The 20,630-nt window shown below is 44.4% G+C and overlaps 1 protein-coding gene across 9 annotated transcripts in view; it reads left to right on the plus strand.

The window, feature by feature from the left end:
- The window catches only part of LOC106593695 (focal adhesion kinase 1), a 143,041-nt gene that overhangs the window by 16,719 nt on the left and 105,692 nt on the right, over positions 1–20,630 (plus strand). For 3 of the 9 annotated variants that reach the window (XM_045697707.1, XM_045697711.1, XM_045697700.1), the window contains exon 2: positions 2,141–2,170. The exons of 1 other annotated variant lie outside the window; for it this stretch is intronic. Coding sequence is in view for 6 of the 8 variants with exons in the window: in XM_045697700.1 (XP_045553656.1) it covers positions 2,141–2,170 (30 nt within the window). In the remaining 2 variants the exon portion in view is untranslated. Of the gene's footprint in view, positions 1–2,140; positions 2,171–6,207; positions 7,085–20,630 lie in introns of those variants that run through there. 5 more of the 9 variants (XM_045697699.1, XM_045697705.1, XM_045697744.1 and 2 more) reach the window with 4 other exon arrangements.

A 20,630-nucleotide genomic window follows, 5' to 3' on the forward strand; every position in this document is an offset into this window, starting at 1 on the left:
CAATGCCATACAACACTCCTTCCGTGGCCTCCAACTGCTCTTAAATGCTAGTAAAACCAAATGCATGCTTTTCAACCGTTCGCTGCCCGCACCTGCCCGTCCGGCTAGCATCACCACCCTGGACGGTTCCGACCTAGAATATGTGGACAACTATAAATACCTAGGTGTCTGGTTAGACTGTAAACTCTCCTTCCAGACTCATATTAAACATCTCCAATCCAAAATCAAATCTAGAATCGGATTTCTATTTCGCAACAAAGCCTCCTTCACTCACGCCGCCAAACTTACCCTAGTAAAACTGACTATCCTACCGATTCTCAACTTCGGCGATGTCATCTACAAAATAGCTTCCATTACACTACTCAGCAAACTGGATGCAGTCTATCACAGTGCCATCCGTTTTGTTACCAAATCACCTTATACCACCCACCACTGCGACCTGTATGCTCTAGTCGGCTGGCCCTCGCTACATATTCGTCGCTAGACCCACTGGCTCCAGGTCATCTATAAGTCTATGCTAGGTAAAGCTCTGCCTTATCTCAGTTCACTGGTCACAATAACAACACCCACCCGTAGCACACGTTCCAGCAGGTATATCTCACTGATCATCCCCAAAGCCAACACCTCATTTGGCCGCCTTTCCTTCCAGTTCTCTGCTGCCAGTGACTGGAACGAATTGCAAAAATCACTGAAGTTGGAGACTTTTATTTCCCTCACCAACTTTAAACATCAGCTACCTGAGCTGCTAACCAATCGCTGCTGCTGTACACAGTCCATCTGTAAATTGCCCACCCAATCTACCTACCTCATCCCCATACTGTTTTTATTTCATTTACTTTTCTGCTCTTTTGCACACCAGTATTTCTATTTGCACATCATCATATGCTCATTTATCACTCCAGTGTTAATCTGCTAAATTGTAATTATTCGCTCCTATGGCCGATTTATTGCCTACCTCCTCATGTCTTTTGCACACACTGTATGTAGACTTTCTTTTTTTCATACTGTGTCATTGACTTGTTTATTGTGTTATTGGCTTGTTTATTGTTTACTCCATGTGTAACTCTGTGTTGTTGTCTGTGTCACACTGCTTTGCTTTATCTTGGCCAGGTCGCAGTTGTAAATGAGAACTTGTTTTCAACTTGCCTACCTGGTTAAATAAAGGTGAAATAAGAAATGTAAAAAAATAAAATTAAGGGGCCACCAACCTTCTGTCTGTCTGTCTGTCTGTCTGTCTGTCTGTCTGTCTGTCTGTCTGTCTGTCTGTCTGTCTGTCTGTCTGTCTGTCTGTCTGTCTGTCTGTCTGTCTGTCTGTCTGTCTAGAGGGTTTTATTAAAGTCCTGCCATCATCTGCTGTCCGTCTGAACGTGCCTCGGACTTTATTGACTGCAGGAGGATGTCATCTGAGTGCCAAAGGCCACCCTATTCCCCTTTTTAGTGCTCTACTTTTGACTTGGGCCCATTGGGCTCTGTTGAGAGGAAGTGCACTATGTAGGGAATATGTTGTCAATTGGGACGTAGACGTGATCTCCACTGGAGGACAAGGTTAGGTGGTGACTGACTGCAGGCAGGCAGACAGGGAGCACTGTGCTGAATCCAAAACACTGTGTGTGGAGAAAATAGCCTAGACTGCTTAATGCTTATTAAATTAGGGCTAATCAATTGTAAAGTCATCAGAAGCACATCCTCCTCCCTGTGTCAAGATTGGGTGCGTTCCATCCAGGATTAATCCTCCTTGTTTCTTCCTTTCTACCACTTTCACCACCATCTCTCCAAATCAATTAATGACAGTCACCAGCCTGCTACCATCATGCTAGCCTTTAAGAAATGTCCAGTACCATCAATGTATAATGATGACAGTCATTGTTACATCTCCTGAAACAGCAAAGGTTCTGTGCAAGCAGGCCAAGACCCCAGTGCCTTTGGCAGTGCAGTCTAACAGCCTCTGGGCTGTGCTGAACAGATGACCTCTAGGGGGCTGTATCTGCACAGGTGCTGCTGGCTACTGGCTACTGGCTACTGGCTAGCCTCCATTGGTGTGTAGCTTTCAATGGATCACAGTCAGCTCATGTAAATACCCTGAGTAATGCCATTCAATGCCATCCTAACATACTTCTCCCTCTCTCTGTTTCCCTTGCAGATATTTCCAGGATATCATCATACTACGCTGGTATGTACCGGGGGATTTTGCCCTGGCAGTAAAGATTCTGTCATTTAAAGTTAATAGTGCTACGTGTATTTTTCCCTGGCAGTAAAGATTCTGTCATTTAAAGTTAATAGTGCTATGTGTATTTTTCCCTGGCAGTAAAGATTCTGTCATTTAAAGTTAATAGTGCTACGTGTATTTTGCCCAGGCAGTAAAGATTCTGTCATTTAAAGTTAATAGTGCTATGTGTATTTTTCCCTGGCAGTAAAGATTCTGTCATTTAAAGTTAATAGTGCTATGTGTGAAGCGCTGGTTGAGTGTGTGTAGTTATTATAGAAAAAGGACAAACTGCACCTAGACTTGCTCTAGATGAGTGCAGCCAGATTGTATTCCACATATTGTTCCCTATACAGTACATACAGCTATGTGACTCTGTTAGCTTCCTGGAGGAGGCCCATGGCTGAAGCTAAAGGCATGATGGGGCTCTCTTCATCTCCTGCAATCAGCATTTCTCTCTGATTCTTCATCAATATTTAATTGTTTGAACACCATGTACTGGAGAAAATGATCTATTGGAAAATATCAGATAAATATTAGTTGCAGTAAACATCTCTGCAAAGGAATGAAGGAATGAAAATCTCTTCCAGTTTGATAGCTATTTCATTTCTCACCAGACTTACAGTTTTGACTTAAATTGGCTTGAAAATCTATGGCAAGACCTCAACATGGCTGGCTAGCACAGCCTGTTCTCATAGTTTTGCCGCAATTGGATGAACGTACATTTTTTACCCATTCATTCTGCGTGTTTACAGGGTTAATTCGGCGTGGTTACAGCGTTAATTTTGCGTGTTTACAGGGTTAAAACAGAAATGTGCTGTTTTCATTCAGTATCACTGAGTACTCTCCCTGCTTGCAAGAGAATTGTGAACTGCCGTGGCGCAGGGTCTAAGCAGTGTGCTCTGGCTCAGAGCCTCGTGAGTTCATTGTGCCATTGTGTTATTTTTTATTGTTATTTATTTATTTATGTTGCTCCAACAAAGGCATATATCCACATCCTCAGTACCTTTTCACATGTCCCAAATCGAAGGCTCTTTCTTGTGACCAGCCTGGTCCAGTGATGATCAACAACCAACTTGACAGAGCTTGAAGAATTTTAAAAAGTGTAAATATGTTTAATGTGTAATGTGTAAATATTGTACAATCCAGGTGTGCAAAGCTCTTAGAGAATTACCCAGGAAGACTCACAGCTGTAATCGCTGCCAAAGGTGATTCTAGTATGTATTGACTCAAGGGTGTGAATAGGGTTTTCACTTTGTCATTATGGAGTATTGTGTGTAGATGGGTGAGAAAAAAAAACATTCAATCCATTTTGAATTCAGGCTGCGACAAAACAAAATGTTGAATAAGTCAAGGGGTATGAATACTTTCTGAAGGCACTGTGTGTATGTGTGGAGCTGGAGCCCATTATTTTAGACATAATGGGGTTTCTAACCTGATATCTAGGGCTCTGAGGCAGCCATGTTCCCTGTGGGAGTGTATTGCGACAGACTATCAGTGGAAACATCTCTAAATTCTCTCTGTACTCACAGAGTTAGGACGGAGCTGGCTGTAAGGACAGACAGGTTAAGTGGTTGGTTGTGTACAGTTAAATAACATCCAGCTGATTGGTTGTGTTGATCCATAGTCAGTCAGCAGTATTGGAGAATCGTAGCCTGGCCAAGACTGGATAACGGCACCAAAAGCCGGTATCATCTGACAGACTGATGTCCTCTTGAATGGGGTGTGGAGTAAACAGAGTATGAACCATCCTGCATCAGTTAAGCCCCTTATACAGTACATACCAACACTTTCACCAGGGTTTAGATGTCTCATATTCTCTCTGATTTGGTTTTTATCACCTTGTTATGTAGTGAACTGTTTTGGTCTCTTATGTGAATGGATGGTGTCCCTGGTTCTGTGTCTGATTTGAGGTAGACAGACACACAGGCATGAAACATCTGTATTCCGCTTGAAGAAAGCAATGCTGCAGCGTTGCTTGGAGGTTAGTGTGATTTAGTGGAAGGCTTTAGTTTGTGGAGAGCTAGGCTAGAGCTGACTGTGATAAATCAGTGCTAGGTTACATAATGAGCAGGTGCAATCTACTCTCTCTCTTTGTTTCAGCTACAGGCCCAGAAAAACATGGTGCAAAACACACACACACACACACACACACACACACACACACACTCACTTCTGAATGTTTAAAGGGACCATAGAACTGCCTGTCTGTGATGTGTGTAATGAGTAGAGTGAGAGTTGTCTCTTGATTAGGTTTGTTGTTTTCATGTCGGGGTGATTCACAGCCACAATTAATATTGTTATTTCTTCTTCTTTAGTTTTACGGACATCTTGAATATTTGTCATGGTAATTGCAGCAATTAAAACATTTTGTTGGTCTCACACTATGTCCCAAATTCCCTATATAGTGCACTACTTTTGACCAGAGCCCTACAGGGCCCCATGGGCCCTGATCTAAAGTTGTGTACTCTAAAGGTGACTAGGGTGCCTTTTTGGATGAAGCCTTAAAGTGTGTTAATGAGCTCGCTGAAAATGAGGAATTGATGTAGCACCCCTTGAGAGGAATTGATCATGCGTATTCAATTTATACTGTGTGCGTGTGGAAAAATACTCCTCTTTGAAAGGATGTACTATAGACAGAAGGCCTATACTGTGAAATACCCCAATGACAACCAGATCCCTCTCCTCTCTCTATAGTGAATAATGTAGGTTGAGGCTGTGCTTGATTATGATAACTATAGAACAGCACCGTCCTGTAGAACTGTTGAGGTAAGTCAGTGGGTACAAACCAGGCTGTCTGTCTGTTCACAGAGCTTCAATTCAGTAGAGTGACTAAACACATCAAAGTATCGTTTTTCTGGGTCAATCATTTGTCAAACTCATTCCACTAGTGTCAGAGGGTTTTCTCTCCTCCTTTGTACATGAGTGATGAATTAAGGAAGGTCACTGATTAGTAAGGAACTCTCCTCACCTGGTTGTCTAGGAGATGCTAGGCCCTCCATGGAATGAGTTTGACCCCCCCTGATTTAAATAGTCAAAGCTTGATGATGAGTTGGTTATTTGAATCAGCTGTGTAGTGTTTGGGTAAAAAATGAAATGTGCACCCAGAGGGGGCCCTCAGGGCCGGCTTTGGGAAACCCTGTCTTAGAGGATAGAGAACATAGGAGAAAGGTTTAGACTCTTACAACCCCACGCATGTAAACATACAGAGGTACTAGTAAAGGTCTTGAAGGGCTCTGACTTGCATGTGAATATACTAATAGCATTGTGTTTTGCAGCAGGTTTAGAACTGCTTGTGTATGTAATAGCCTAGTCATGCATTATGACGTTATTCCACAGAACCTCTGTTCTGCTGTGTGATTGGTGGAATCAAAAAGCTCCATTGCCACTAAGACAGGGAGATAGCTGTGACCTCATCACACCACAGATCCAGTATCTGATCCCAGACATTCACTAGGATGGTGATAGCATTGCAGAGTTACTTTTCATTTCACTTAATACATCTTATGTAATGGCATCAGTAGTCCTCACCTGTCTACACCTTGGAGGAAAATGGAATGCTGCAAATGGAAAGCATACAGGAGAGAGGAGAAGAGGAAGAAGGGAGGAAATGAGAGAGGGGGACATGTTTTGGCTGATAGCCAGAGGGATAGGGGCAGACCTTGTTGTAAAGAGGAGGAGGAGGAAGAGATATTGTTTGCTAATGAGCTGAGCACTAGTCATGACCCTGGTTGGACTTGATTTGCATCTCTCCCTCTCTCTCTCTCTCTCTCTCTCTCTCTCTCTCTCTCTCTCTCTCTCTCTGCAACCGCGGCTGAAGAGCCGCTGTCCGTTTTGTAAACAGGAGAAGAGCTGAGTGTAGTTCCCTAAATGAGGTTGAGCTCTCTACTACTCTCTTGCCCTGCCTCTTTCTCTCCTCCCTTCCTGCCTCCCCCCTCCCTCACTCTCTCTCTACCTCTCTCTCTCTCTGAGTCACACACAGACCCAGCTCACACTCCCTCCTGACACAGCCGACTCGGCAGCAGGGTTTCACAGCAGCAGCAGCAGCAGCAGCTTGTCCTGGATTACAAACCATAGCTGAGGAGCTAAAAGAGGCTGTCACATTGGAGAAGACAGGCGGTTGTAGTGCTGAACTAACTGAAGGATTGTTTTGTTTTTGTCTCCTCTGTGTCTTCTACTACACTGTTTTCCAAGTCAGCTGCCTCCCAGGCTTGATTCATTTACCAGGCTGTGCAGAGGCACGCAGAGGGATTTAATTAGAGGCTGGAAGCCAACGCTGAGGGTATCTGAAGAGGAATTGGAAGATAAGGAGCTGACAACACCGACCTGTCCCATATTGATCTTCTGTCTATCTCTCTCTCTATCTCTCTCTCTCTGTCTCTGTCTCTCTCTGTCTCTGTCTCTCTCTCTCTCTCTATTTCTCTCTCTGTCTCTCTCACTCCCTCTCGGAGGGACACCAAACACCTCTGACCCGGAAACAGCCTGTGTCAGGCAGGGTGGATGTTACGATAAAAACTTCTTGAGGATTTCACTGAGTTGCTCCCTTGACGTCTTCTCCTCCTCACCCCACAGTTCTCTCCCCTGAGGCAGGGCTGTGTGAACGGTTCAGAGGGGGGCAGCGGTAGGGGCTGTGAGGAGCAGAGAGGGGCTGTGCCGGGGTCCTCAGGGGCAGAGGAAGAAGCAGCAGCCTGTCCTGGCCTGGCCTCTATGCGGTTGTGGAAGGGGACAGGGTCAGGGAGCCTGGGGCTGGTTCAGGCCGCAGGGTCTGGTGGTGGGATAGAAAGACAGGTGCTGCTGCGGCCATCATGGAGAGGAGTGGCTGCATCCCCCTATGCTGGGCCCGGGGCACCTGTGTTTACGCTCAACACCCTCCACTCCCAAGTATGTACTGTGTACACACAGCAGATATGTTATGCACACTAGGTGCTTCTAGGTAGAACCTTTTAACCAGTGTTCATCTCAGTGTTTTTTAGAGGTCTTTCTGTTGATGATGGCTGTGTTTGGATGTGTGATGAATATGAATGTGATTTAAAGCTACACTGACTGAATGCTAATTCCCAGAACTCTGCTATAGTTAGAGGTGAATGTGGTTTGCCATGCCCTGCTTTATGCAGGTATTATTGCTGCATTTCCTACTATAACATGCCAAGACCTCAGGTGCACTGAATGGCAATGCACCAATGTGTACAGCAGCACTGTACCGTCTTCTTCTCTCATCTGATCACCACAACAAACCAAGCCATGGTGGTTATTAAGTCATCCATGGCTGTGAAAGTAATCAGTACAGCATCTAACGCAGGGTTTCCCAACTCCAGTCCTCATTTTTATTGTAGCCCTGGACAAGCACACCTGATTCAACTAATCATCATGCCCTAAATGAGTTGAATGAGGAATGTTTGTCCCAGGTTACAACAAAAATGTGTGCTGGTGGGGGTACTGGAGAACCGGAGCTGGGAACCGCTGACTACTGCTCAGCACTGACTTACAGGAGGCCTGCTGTCTGTCTGTCCCCTGAATATATTACGGAGCAGAGGGGTGAATTCCCATTAGTCTTGAACTGATTAAGTGTCGGGCAGGGCTGTGATTAGTGTTCTTGTCAGGAGAGGGGATAGCTGTTGAATAACTAGGCCAGGTAGAGCGAGAACTGCCCAGGCAACAGCAGTAGCAGCAAAACTAGCAGCAGTAGTGGAAGTAGAAACAGAAACAGAACTAGTAGCAGTAGAAACAGAACTAGCAGCAGTAAAAACATAACTAGCAGCAGTAGAAACAGAACTATCAGCAGGAAAAACAGAAACATAACTAGCAGCAGTAGAAACATAACTAGCAGCAATAGAAACAGAGACATAACTAGCAGCAGTAGAAACATAAACAGAACTAGCAGCAGTAGAAACAGAACTATCAGCAGTAGAAACAGAAACAGAACTAGCAGCAGAAGAAACAGAACTAGCAGCAGCAGCAACCGAAACGACGACAGCAGAACTAGCAGCAGAAATAGCAGCAGTAGAAACAAACTCAGCAGCTAGAAACAGAACACAACACAAAAGACAACACTAGCAGCAGCAGCAACCGAAACAGAACTAGCAGCAGTAGAAACATAACGAGCAGCAATAGAAACAGAAACATAACTAGCAGCTGTAGAAACATAACTAGTAGCAGTAGAAACATAACTATCAGCAGTAGAAACAGAAACAGAACTAGCAGCAGAAAAAAACTGAATTAGCAGCAGCAGCAACCGAAACAGAACTAGCAGCAGTAGAAACAGAAACAAAGCTAGCAGCAGAAGAAACAGAACTAGCAGCAGCAGCAACCGAAATAGAACTAGCAGCAGTAGAAACAGAAACAGAGCTAGCAGTAGTAGAAACGGAAACAGGACTAGCAGCAGTAGAAATAGGACTAGCAGCAGTAGAAACAGAACTAGCAGCAGTAGAAACAGAACTAGCAGCAGTAGCAGTAGAAACAGAACTAGTAACAGTAGAAACAGAACTAGCAGCAGTAGAAACAGAACTAGCAGCAGTAGCAGTAGAAACAGAACTAGCAGCAGTAGAAACAGAACTAGCAGCAGTAGAAACAGAACTAGCAGCAGTAGCAGTAGAAACAGAACTAGCAGCAGTAGAAACAGAAACAGAACTAGCAGCAGTAGAAACATAAACAGAACTAGCAGCAGTAGCAGTAGAAACAGAAACATAACTAGCAGCAGTAGAAACAGAAACAGGATTAGCAGCAGTAGAAACAGAAACAGGACTAGCAGCAGTTGAAACAGAACTATCAGCAGTAGAAACAGAACTAGCAGCAGTAGAAACAGAAACAGAACTAGTAGCAGTAGAAACAGAACTAGCAGTAGTAGAAACAGAAACCGAACTAGCAGTAGGAACAGAAACAGGACTAGCAGTAGTAGAAACAGAAACCGAACTAGCAGCAGTAGAAACAGAACTAGCAGCAGTAGAAACAGAAACAGGACTAGCAGCAGCATAAAACAGAAACAGGACTAGTAGCAGTAGAAACAGAACTAGCAGCAGTAGAAACAGAAACAGGACTAGCAGTAGTAGAAACAGAAACAGGACTAGCAGTAGTAGAAACAGGACTAGCAGCAGTAGAAACAGAACAAGCAGTAGTAGAAACATAACTTTTTAATTTTTTATTTTACCGTTATTTTACCAGGTAAGTTGACTGAGAACACTTTCTCATTTACAGCAACGACCTGGGGAATAGTTTCAGGGGAGAGGAGGGGGATGAATGAGCCAATTGTAAACTGGGGATGATTAGGTGGCCGTGATGGTATGAGGGCCAGATTGGGAATTTAGCCAGGACACCGGGGTTAACACCCTTACGATAAGTGCAATGGGATCTTTAATGACCTCAGAGAGTCAGGACACCCGTTTAACGTCGTATCCGAAAGACGGCACCCTACACAGGGCAATCACTGCCCTGGGGCATTGGGATATTGTTTAGACCAGAGGAAAGAGTGCCTCCTACTGGCCCTCCAACACCACTTCCAGCAGCATCTGGTCTCCCATCCAGGGACTGACCAGGACCAACCCTGCTTAGCTTCAGAAGCAAGCCAGCAGTGGGAACTAGCAGCAGTAGAAACAGAAACAGAACTAGCAGCAGTATAAACAGAAACAGGACTAGCAGCAGTAGAAACAGAACTAGCAGCAGAAGAAAGAGAAACAGGACTAGCAGCAGTAGAAACAGAACTAGCAGCAGTAGAAACAGGAACAGAACTAGTAGCAGTAGAAACAGAACTAGCAGCAGTAGAAACAGAACTAGCAGCAGTATAAAACAGAAACAGGACTAGCAGCAGTAGAAACAGAAACAGGACTAGCAGCAGTAGAAACAGAAACAGAACTAGTAGCAGTAGAAACAAAACTAGCAGCAGTAGAAACAGAACTAGCAGCAGTAGAAACAGAAACAGGACTAGCAGCAGTAGAAACAGAACTAGCAGCAGTAGAAAGAGAAACAGGACTAGCAGCAGTAGAAACAGAACTAGCAGCAGTAGAAACAGAAACAGAACTAGTAGCAGTAGAAACAGAACTAGCAGCAGTAGAAACAGAACTAGCAGCAGTAGAAACAGAAACAGAACTAGCAGCAGTAGAAACAGAAACAGGACTAGCAGCAGTAGCAGTAGAAACAGAAACAGGACTAGCAGTAGTAGAAACGGAAACCGAACTAGCAGCAGTAGCAGTGGAAACAGAAACAGGACTAGCAGTAGTAGAAACAGAACTAGCAGCAGTAACAGTAGAAACAGAAACAGAACTAGCAGCAGTAGAAACAGAAACAGAACTAGCAGCAGTAGAAACAGAACTAGCAGCAGTAGAAACTAGTACTGCTACTAGTTCTGTTTCTGTTTCTACTAGCAGAACCTGCAGCAGCAGAAATGGAAGAAGCATCAGCAGCAACAGAAACAGCAGCAACTTTAACAGCAGCAACAGAAACAGCAGCAGCAGAAACAGCAGCAGCAGCAACAGAAACAGGATTAGCAGCAGTAGAAACAGAACTAGCAGCAGCAGAAATGGAACCTGCAGCAGCAGAAACGGAAGAAGCATGAGCAGAAACAGAAATAGCAGCAACAGAAACAGAACTAGCAGCAACAGAAACAGTAGCAGCAGAAACAGAACTAGCAGCAACAGAAACAGAACTAGCAGCAGCAGCAGCAGAAACAGAACTAGCAACAGAAACAGAACTAGCAGCAACAGAAACAGAACTAGCAGCAGAAGAAACATAACTAGCAGCAGTAGAAACAGAAACATAACTAGCAGCAGTAGAAACATAACTAGTAGCAGTAGAAACATAACTATCAGCAGTAGAAACAGAACTAGCAGCAGAAGAAACAGAACTAGCAGCAGCAGCAACCGAAACAGAACTAGCAGCAGTAGAAACAGAACTAGCAGCAGAAGAAACATAACTAGCAGCAGTAGAAACAGAAACATAACTAGCAGCAGTAGAAACACAACTAGTAGCAGTAGAAACATAACTATCAGCAGTAGAAACAGAACTAGCAGCAGAAGAAACAGAACTAGCAGCAGCAGCAACCGAAACAGAACTAGCAGCAGTAGAAACATAACGAGCAGCAATAGAAACAGAAACATAACTAGCAGCTGTAGAAACATAACTAGTAGCAGTAGAAACATAACTATCAGCAGTAGAAACAGAAACAGAACTAGCAGCAGAAAAAAACTGAATTAGCAGCAGCAGCAACCGAAACAGAACTAGCAGCAGTAGAAACAGAAACAAAGCTAGCAGCAGAAGAAACAGAACTAGCAGCAGCAGCAACCGAAATAGAACTAGCAGCAGTAGAAACAGAAACAGAGCTAGCAGTAGTAGAAACGGAAACAGGACTAGCAGCAGTAGAAATAGGACTAGCAGCAGTAGAAACAGAACTAGCAGCAGTAGAAACAGAACTAGCAGCAGTAGCAGTAGAAACAGAACTAGTAACAGTAGAAACAGAACTAGCAGCAGTAGAAACAGAACTAGCAGCAGTAGCAGTAGAAACAGAACTAGCAGCAGTAGAAACAGAACTAGCAGCAGTAGAAACAGAACTAGCAGCAGTAGCAGTAGAAACAGAACTAGCAGCAGTAGAAACAGAAACAGAACTAGCAGCAGTAGAAACAGAAACAGAACTAGCAGCAGTAGCAGTAGAAACAAACACTACTAGCAGCAGTAGAAACATAACTATCAGCAGTAGAAACATAAATAGCAGCAGTAGAAACAGAACTAGCAGCAGTAGAAACATAACTAGCAGCAGTAGAAACATAAATAGCAGCAGTAGAAACAGAACTAGCAGCAGTAGAAACATAACTAGCAGCAATAGAAACAGAAACATAACTAGCAACAGTAGAAACAGATCTAGCAGCAGCAGCAACCGAAATAGAACTAGCAGCAGTAGAAACATAACTAGCAGCAGTAGAAACAGAAAGAAAGCTAGCAGCAGAAGAAACAGAACTAGCAGCAACCGAAACAGAACTAGCAGCAATAGAAACAGAAACAGTGCTATCAGCAGAAGAAACAGAACTAGCAGCAGCAGCAATCGAAACAGAACTAGCAGCAGTAGAAACAAAAACAGGACTAGCAGTAGTAGAAACGGAAACAGGACTAGCAGCAGTAGAAACAGGACTAGCAGCAGTAGAAACAGAACTAGCAGCAGTAGAAACAGAACTAGTAGCAGTAGAAACAGAACTAGTAGCAGTAGAAACAGAACTAGCAGCAGTAGCAGTAGAAACAGAACTAGTAGCAGTAGAAACAGAACTAGTAGTAGTAGAAACAGAACTAGCAGCAGTAGAAACATAAACAGAACTAGCAGCAGTAGAAACATAAACAGAACTAGCAGCAGTAGCAGTAGAAACAGAAACATAACTAGCAGCAGTAGAAACAGAAACAGGATTAGCAGCAGTAGAAACAGAAACAGGACTAGCAGCAGTTGAAACAGAACTATCAGCAGTAGAAACAGAACTAGCAGCAGTAGAAACAGAAACAGAACTAGTAGCAGTAGAAACAGAACTAGCAGTAGTAGAAACAGAAACCGAACTAGCAGTAGGAACAGAAACAGGACTAGCAGTAGTAGAAACAGAAACCGAACTAGCAGCAGTAGAAACAGAACTAGCAGCAGTAGAAACAGAAACAGGACTAGCAGCAGCATAAAACAGAAACAGGACTAGTAGCAGTAGAAACAGAACTAGCAGCAGTAGAAACAGAAACAGGACTAGCAGTAGTAGAAACAGAAACAGGACTAGCAGTAGTAGAAACAGGACTAGCAGCAGTAGAAACAGAACAAGCAGTAGTAGAAACATAACTTTTTAATTTTTTATTTTACCGTTATTTTACCAGGTAAGTTGACTGAGAACACTTTCTCATTTACAGCAACGACCTGGGGAATAGTTTCAGGGGAGAGGAGGGGGATGAATGAGCCAATTGTAAACTGGGGATGATTAGGTGGCCGTGATGGTATGAGGGCCAGATTGGGAATTTAGCCAGGACACCGGGGTTAACACCCTTACGATAAGTGCAATGGGATCTTTAATGACCTCAGAGAGTCAGGACACCCGTTTAACGTCGTATCCGAAAGACGGCACCCTACACAGGGCAATCACTGCCCTGGGGCATTGGGATATTGTTTAGACCAGAGGAAAGAGTGCCTCCTACTGGCCCTCCAACACCACTTCCAGCAGCATCTGGTCTCCCATCCAGGGACTGACCAGGACCAACCCTGCTTAGCTTCAGAAGCAAGCCAGCAGTGGGAACTAGCAGCAGTAGAAACAGAAACAGAACTAGCAGCAGTATAAACAGAAACAGGACTAGCAGCAGTAGAAACAGAACTAGCAGCAGAAGAAAGAGAAACAGGACTAGCAGCAGTAGAAACAGAACTAGCAGCAGTAGAAACAGGAACAGAACTAGTAGCAGTAGAAACAGAACTAGCAGCAGTAGAAACAGAACTAGCAGCAGTATAAAACAGAAACAGGACTAGCAGCAGTAGAAACAGAAACAGGACTAGCAGCAGTAGAAACAGAAACAGAACTAGTAGCAGTAGAAACAAAACTAGCAGCAGTAGAAACAGAACTAGCAGCAGTAGAAACAGAAACAGGACTAGCAGCAGTAGAAACAGAACTAGCAGCAGTAGAAAGAGAAACAGGACTAGCAGCAGTAGAAACAGAACTAGCAGCAGTAGAAACAGAAACAGAACTAGTAGCAGTAGAAACAGAACTAGCAGCAGTAGAAACAGAACTAGCAGCAGTAGAAACAGAAACAGAACTAGCAGCAGTAGAAACAGAAACAGGACTAGCAGCAGTAGCAGTAGAAACAGAAACAGGACTAGCAGTAGTAGAAACGGAAACCGAACTAGCAGCAGTAGCAGTGGAAACAGAAACAGGACTAGCAGTAGTAGAAACAGAACTAGCAGCAGTAACAGTAGAAACAGAAACAGAACTAGCAGCAGTAGAAACAGAAACAGAACTAGCAGCAGTAGAAACAGAACTAGCAGCAGTAGAAACTAGTACTGCTACTAGTTCTGTTTCTGTTTCTACTAGCAGAACCTGCAGCAGCAGAAATGGAAGAAGCATCAGCAGCAACAGAAACAGCAGCAACTTTAACAGCAGCAACAGAAACAGCAGCAGCAGAAACAGCAGCAGCAGCAACAGAAACAGGATTAGCAGCAGTAGAAACAGAACTAGCAGCAGCAGAAATGGAACCTGCAGCAGCAGAAACGGAAGAAGCATGAGCAGAAACAGAAATAGCAGCAACAGAAACAGAACTAGCAGCAACAGAAACAGTAGCAGCAGAAACAGAACTAGCAGCAACAGAAACAGAACTAGCAGCAGCAGCAGCAGAAACAGAACTAGCAACAGAAACAGAACTAGCAGCAACAGAAACAGCAGCAGCAGAAACAGAACTAGCAGCAACAGAAACAGAACTAGCAGCAGCAGCAGCAGAAACAGAACTAGCAGCAGCAGAAACATAACTAGCAGCATCAACAACAGAAACAGAAACAGCAGCAGAAACAGAACTAGCAGCAGCAGCAACATAAACAGAACTAGCAGCAGCAGAAACATAACTAGCAGCATCAACAACAGAAACAGAACTAGCAGCAGCAGAAACAGAACTCGCAGCAGCAGCAACAGAAACAGAACTAGCAGCAACAGAAACAGAACTAGCAGCAGCAGCAACAGAAACAGAACTAGCAGCAACAGAAACAGAACTAGCAGCAGCAGAAACATAACTAGCAGCATCAACAACAGAAACAGTACTAGCAGCAGCAGCAGAAACAGAACTAGCAGCAGCAGCAGCAGAAACATAACTAGCAGCAGCAGCAGCAACATAAACAGAACTAGCAGCAGCAGAAACATAACTAGCAGCAACAGAAACAGAACTAGCAGCAGCAGCAACAGAACTAGCAGCAGCAGCAGCAACAGAAACAGAACTAGCAGCAACAGAAACAGAACTAGCAGCAGCAGCAACAGAAACAGAACTAGCAGCAGCAGCAACAGAAACAGAACTATCAGCAGCAGAAACATAACTAGCAGCATCAACAACAGAAACAGAACTAGCAGTAGCAGCAGAAACAGAACTAGCAGCAGCAGCAGCAGAAACAGAACTAGCAGCAGCAACATAAACAGAACTAGCAGCAGCAGAAACATAACTAGCAGCATCAACAACAGAAACAGAACTAGCAGCAGCAGCAGAAACAGAACTAGCAGCAGCAGCAGCAGAAACATAACTAGCAGCAGCAGCAGCAACATAAACAGAACTAGCAGCAGCAGAAACATAACTAGCAGCAACAGAAACAGAACTAGCAGCAGCAGCAACAGAACTAGCAGCAGCAGCAGCAACAGAAACAGAACTAGCAGCAACAGAAACAGAACTAGCAGCAGCAGCAACAGAAACAGAACTATCAGCAGCAGAAACATAACTAGCAGCATCAACAACAGAAACAGAACTAGCAGTAGCAGCAGAAACAGAACTAGCAGCAGCAGCAGCAGAAACAGAACTAGCAGCAGCAGCAACATAAACAGAACTAGCAGCAGCAGAAACATAACTAGCAGCATCAACAACAGAAACAGAACTAGCAGCAGCAGAAACAGAACTAGCAGCATCAGCAACAGAAACAGAACTAGCAGCAACAGAAACAGAACTAGCAGCAGCAGCAACAGAAACAGAACTAGCAGCAACAGAAACAGAACTAGCAGCAGCAGAAACATAACTAGCAGCATCAACAACAGAAACAGAACTAGCAGCAGCAGCAGAAACAGAACTAGCAGCAGCAGCAGCAGAAACAGAACTAGCAGCAGCAGCAGCAACATAAACAGAACTAGCAGCAGCAGAAACAGAACTAGCAGCATCAACAACAGAAACAGAACTAGCAGCAGCAGAAACAGAACTAGCAGCAGCAGCAACAGAAACAGAACTAGCAGCAACAGAAACAGAACTAGCAGCAGCAGCAACAGAAACAGAACTAGCAGCAACAGAAACAGAACTAGCAGCAGCAGCAACAGAAACAGAACTAGCAGCAGCAGCAACAGAAACAGAACTAGCAGCAGCAGCAACAGAAACAGAACTAGCAGCAGCAGCAACATAAACAGAACTAGCAGCAGCAGAAACATAATTAGCAGCATCAACAACAGAAACAGAACTAGCAGCAGCAGCAGAAACAGAACTAGCAGCAGCAGCAGCAACATAAACAGAACTAGCAGCAGCAGAAACAGAACTAGCAGCATCAACAACAGAAACAGAACTAGCAGCAGCAGAAACAGAACTAGCAGCAGCAGCAACAGAAACAGAACTAGCAGCAACAGAAACAGAACTAGCAGCAGCAGCAACAGAAACAGAACTAGCAGCAACAGAAACAGAACTAGCAGCAGCAGCAACAGAAACAGAACTAGCAGCAGCAGCAACAGAAACAGAAGCAGCAGCAACAGAGACAGAACTAGCAGCAGCAGAAACAGAACTAGCAGCAGCAGAAACAGAACTAGCAGCAGCAGCAGCAGAAACAGAACTAGCAGTATCAACAACAGAAACAGAACTAGCAGCAGCAGAAACATAAACAGAACTAGCAGCAGCAGAAACATAACTAGCAACATCAACAACAGAAACAGAACTAGCAGCAGCAGCAGCAGAAACAGAACTAGCAGCAGCAGCAGCAACAGAAACAGAACTAGCAGCAGCAGAAACATAACTAGCAGCATCAACAACAGAAACAGAACTAGCAGCAGCAGCAGCAGCAGCAGAAACAGAACTAGCAGCAGCAGCAACAGAAACAGAACTAGCAGCAACAGAAACAGGACTAGCAGCAGCAGCAACATAAACAGAACTAGCAGCAGCAGAAACATAACTAGCAGCATCAACAACAGAAACAGTACTAGCAGCAGCAGCAGAAACAGAACTAGCAGCAGCAGCAGCAGAAACATAACTAGCAGCAGCAGCAGCAACATAAACAGAACTAGCAGCAGCAGAAACATAACTAGCAGCAACAGAAACAGAACTAGCAGCAGCAGCAACAGAACTAGCAGCAGCAACAGAAACAGAACTAGCAGCAACAGAAACAGAACTAGCAGCAGCAGCAACAGAAACAGAACTAGCAGCAGCAGCAACAGAAACAGAACTATCAGCAGCAGAAACATAACTAGCAGCATCAACAACAGAAACAGAACTAGCAGTAGCAGCAGAAACAGAACTAGCAGCAGCAGCAGCAGAAACAGAACTAGCAGCAGCAACATAAATAGAACTAGCAGCAGCAGAAACATAACTAGCAGCATCAACAACAGAAACAGAACTAGCAGCAGCAGCAGAAACAGAACTAGCAGCAGCAGCAGCAGAAACATAACTAGCAGCAGCAGCAGCAACATAAACAGAACTAGCAGCAGCAGAAACATAACTAGCAGCAACAGAAACAGAACTAGCAGCAGCAGCAACAGAACTAGCAGCAGCAGCAGCAACAGAAACAGAACTAGCAGCAACAGAAACAGAACTAGCAGCAGCAGCAACAGAAACAGAACTATCAGCAGCAGAAACATAACTAGCAGCATCAACAACAGAAACAGAACTAGCAGTAGCAGCAGAAACAGAACTAGCAGCAGCAGCAGCAGAAACAGAACTAGCAGCAGCAGCAACATAAACAGAACTAGCAGCAGCAGAAACATAACTAGCAGCATCAACAACAGAAACAGAACTAGCAGCAGCAGAAACAGAACTAGCAGCAGCAGAAACATAACTAGCAGCATCAACAACAGAAACAGAACTAGCAGCAGCAGAAACAGAACTAGCAGCATCAGCAACAGAAACAGAACTAGCAGCAACAGAAACAGAACTAGCAGCAACAGAAACAGAACTAGCAGCAGCAGAAACATAACTAGCAGCATCAACAACAGAAACAGAACTAGCAGCAGCAGCAGAAACAGAACTAGCAGCAGCAGCAGCAGAAACAGAACTAGCAGCAGCAGCAGCAACATAAACAGAACTAGCAGCAGCAGAAACAGAACTAGCAGCATCAACAACAGAAACAGAACTAGCAGCAGCAGAAACAGAACTAGCAGCAGCAGCAACAGAAACAGAACTAGCAGCAACAGAAACAGAACTAGCAGCAGCAGCAACAGAAACAGAACTAGCAGCAACAGAAACAGAACTAGCAGCAGCAGCAACAGAAACAGAACTAGCAGCAGCAGCAACAGAAACAGAACTAGCAGCAGCAGCAACAGAAACAGAACTAGCAGCAGCAGCAACATAAACAGAACTAGCAGCAGCAGAAACATAATTAGCAGCATCAACAACAGAAACAGAACTAGCAGCAGCAGCAGAAACAGAACTAGCAGCAGCAGCAGCAACATAAACAGAACTAGCAGCAGCAGAAACAGAACTAGCAGCATCAACAACAGAAACAGAACTAGCAGCAGCAGAAACAGAACTAGCAGCAGCAGCAACAGAAACAGAACTAGCAGCAACAGAAACAGAACTAGCAGCAGCAGCAACAGAAACAGAACTAGCAGCAACAGAAACAGAACTAGCAGCAGCAGCAACAGAAACAGAACTAGCAGCAGCAGCAACAGAAACAGAAGCAGCAGCAACAGAGACAGAACTAGCAGCAGCAGAAACAGAACTAGCAGCAGCAGAAACAGAACTAGCAGCAGCAGCAGCAGAAACAGAACTAGCAGTATCAACAACAGAAACAGAACTAGCAGCAGCAGAAACATAAACAGAACTAGCAGCAGCAGAAACATAACTAGCAACATCAACAACAGAAACAGAACTAGCAGCAGCAGCAGCAGAAACAGAACTAGCAGCAGCAGCAGCAACAGAAACATAACTAGCAGCAGCAGAAACATAACTAGCAGCATCAACAACAGAAACAGAACTAGCAGCAGCAGCAGCAGCAGCAGAAACAGAACTAGCAGCAGCAGCAACATAAACAGAACTAGAAGCAGCAGAAACATAACTAGCAGCATCAACAACAGAAACATAACTAGCAGCAGCAACAGAAACAGAACTAGCAGCAGCAGAAACAGAACTAGCAGCAGCAGAAACAGAATTAGCAGCAGCAGAAACAGAACTAGCAGCAGCAGAAACAGCAGCAGCAGCAGAAACAGAACTAGCAGCAGCAGCAACATAAAGAGAACTGGCAGCAGCAGAAACATAACTAGCAGCATCAACAACAGAAACAGAACTAGCAGCAGCAGAAACAGAACTAGCAGCAGCAGCAACAGAAACAGAACTAGCAGCAACAGAAACAGAACTAGCAGCAGCAGCAACAGAAACAGAACTAGCAGCAACAGAAACAGAACTAGCAGCAGCAGCAACAGAAACAGAACTAGCAGCAGCAGCAACAGAAACAGAAGCAGCAGCAACAGAGACAGAACTAGCAGCAGCAGAAACAGAACTAGCAGCAGCAGAAACAGAACTAGCAGCAGCAGCAGCAGAAACAGAACTAGCAGTATCAACAACAGAAACAGAACTAGCAGCAGCAGAAACATAAACAGAACTAGCAGCAGCAGAAACATAACTAGCAACATCAACAACAGAAACAGAACTAGCAGCAGCAGCAGCAGAAACAGAACTAGCAGCAGCAGCAGCAACAGAAACATAACTAGCAGCAGCAGAAACATAACTAGCAGCATCAACAACAGAAACAGAACTAGCAGCAGCAGCAGCAGCAGAAACAGAACTAGCAGCAGCAGCAACATAAACAGAACTAGAAGCAGCAGAAACATAACTAGCAGCATCAACAACAGAAACATAACTAGCAGCAGCAACAGAAACAGAACTAGCAGCAGCAGAAACAGAACTAGCAGCAGCAGAAACAGAATTAGCAGCAGCAGAAACAGAACTAGCAGCAGCAGAAACAGCAGCAGCAGCAGAAACAGAACTAGCAGCAGCAGCAACATAAAGAGAACTGGCAGCAGCAGAAACATAACTAGCAGCATCAACAACAGAAACAGAACTAGCAGCAGCAGAAACATAACTAGCAGCATCAACAACAGAAACAGAACTAGCAGCAGCAGAAACAGAACTAGCAGCAACAGAAACAGAACTAGCAGCAGCAGCAACAGAAAACAGAACTAGCAGCAGCAGAAACAGAAACAGCAGCAGCAGCAACAGAGACAGAACTAGCAGCAGCAGCAACAGAGACAGCAGCAGCAGCAACAGAAACAGAACTAGCAGCAGCAGTAGAGACAGAAACAGAACTAGCAGCAGCAACAGAAACAGAACTAGCAGCAGCAGTAGAAACAGAAACAGAACTAGCAGCAGCAGAAACAGAACTAGCAGCAGCAGTAGAAACAGAAACAGAACTAGCAGCAGCAACAGAAACAGCAGCGGTGGCAGTTGCTCTACTCTCTCCCTGGATACCAGTATGTATCATGAGTCCTGATGCTTTAGAAAAGCCAGAACAGAATAACACTGGGGATGTCTTCCCTTCTGTCTTCATCTATTTAGAGGTTCTTGCTCTCCTTCA

This window comes from Salmo salar, chromosome ssa02 (assembly GCF_905237065.1).
Source record: "Salmo salar chromosome ssa02, Ssal_v3.1, whole genome shotgun sequence".
NCBI classification, from domain to species: Eukaryota; Metazoa; Chordata; class Actinopteri; order Salmoniformes; family Salmonidae; genus Salmo; species Salmo salar.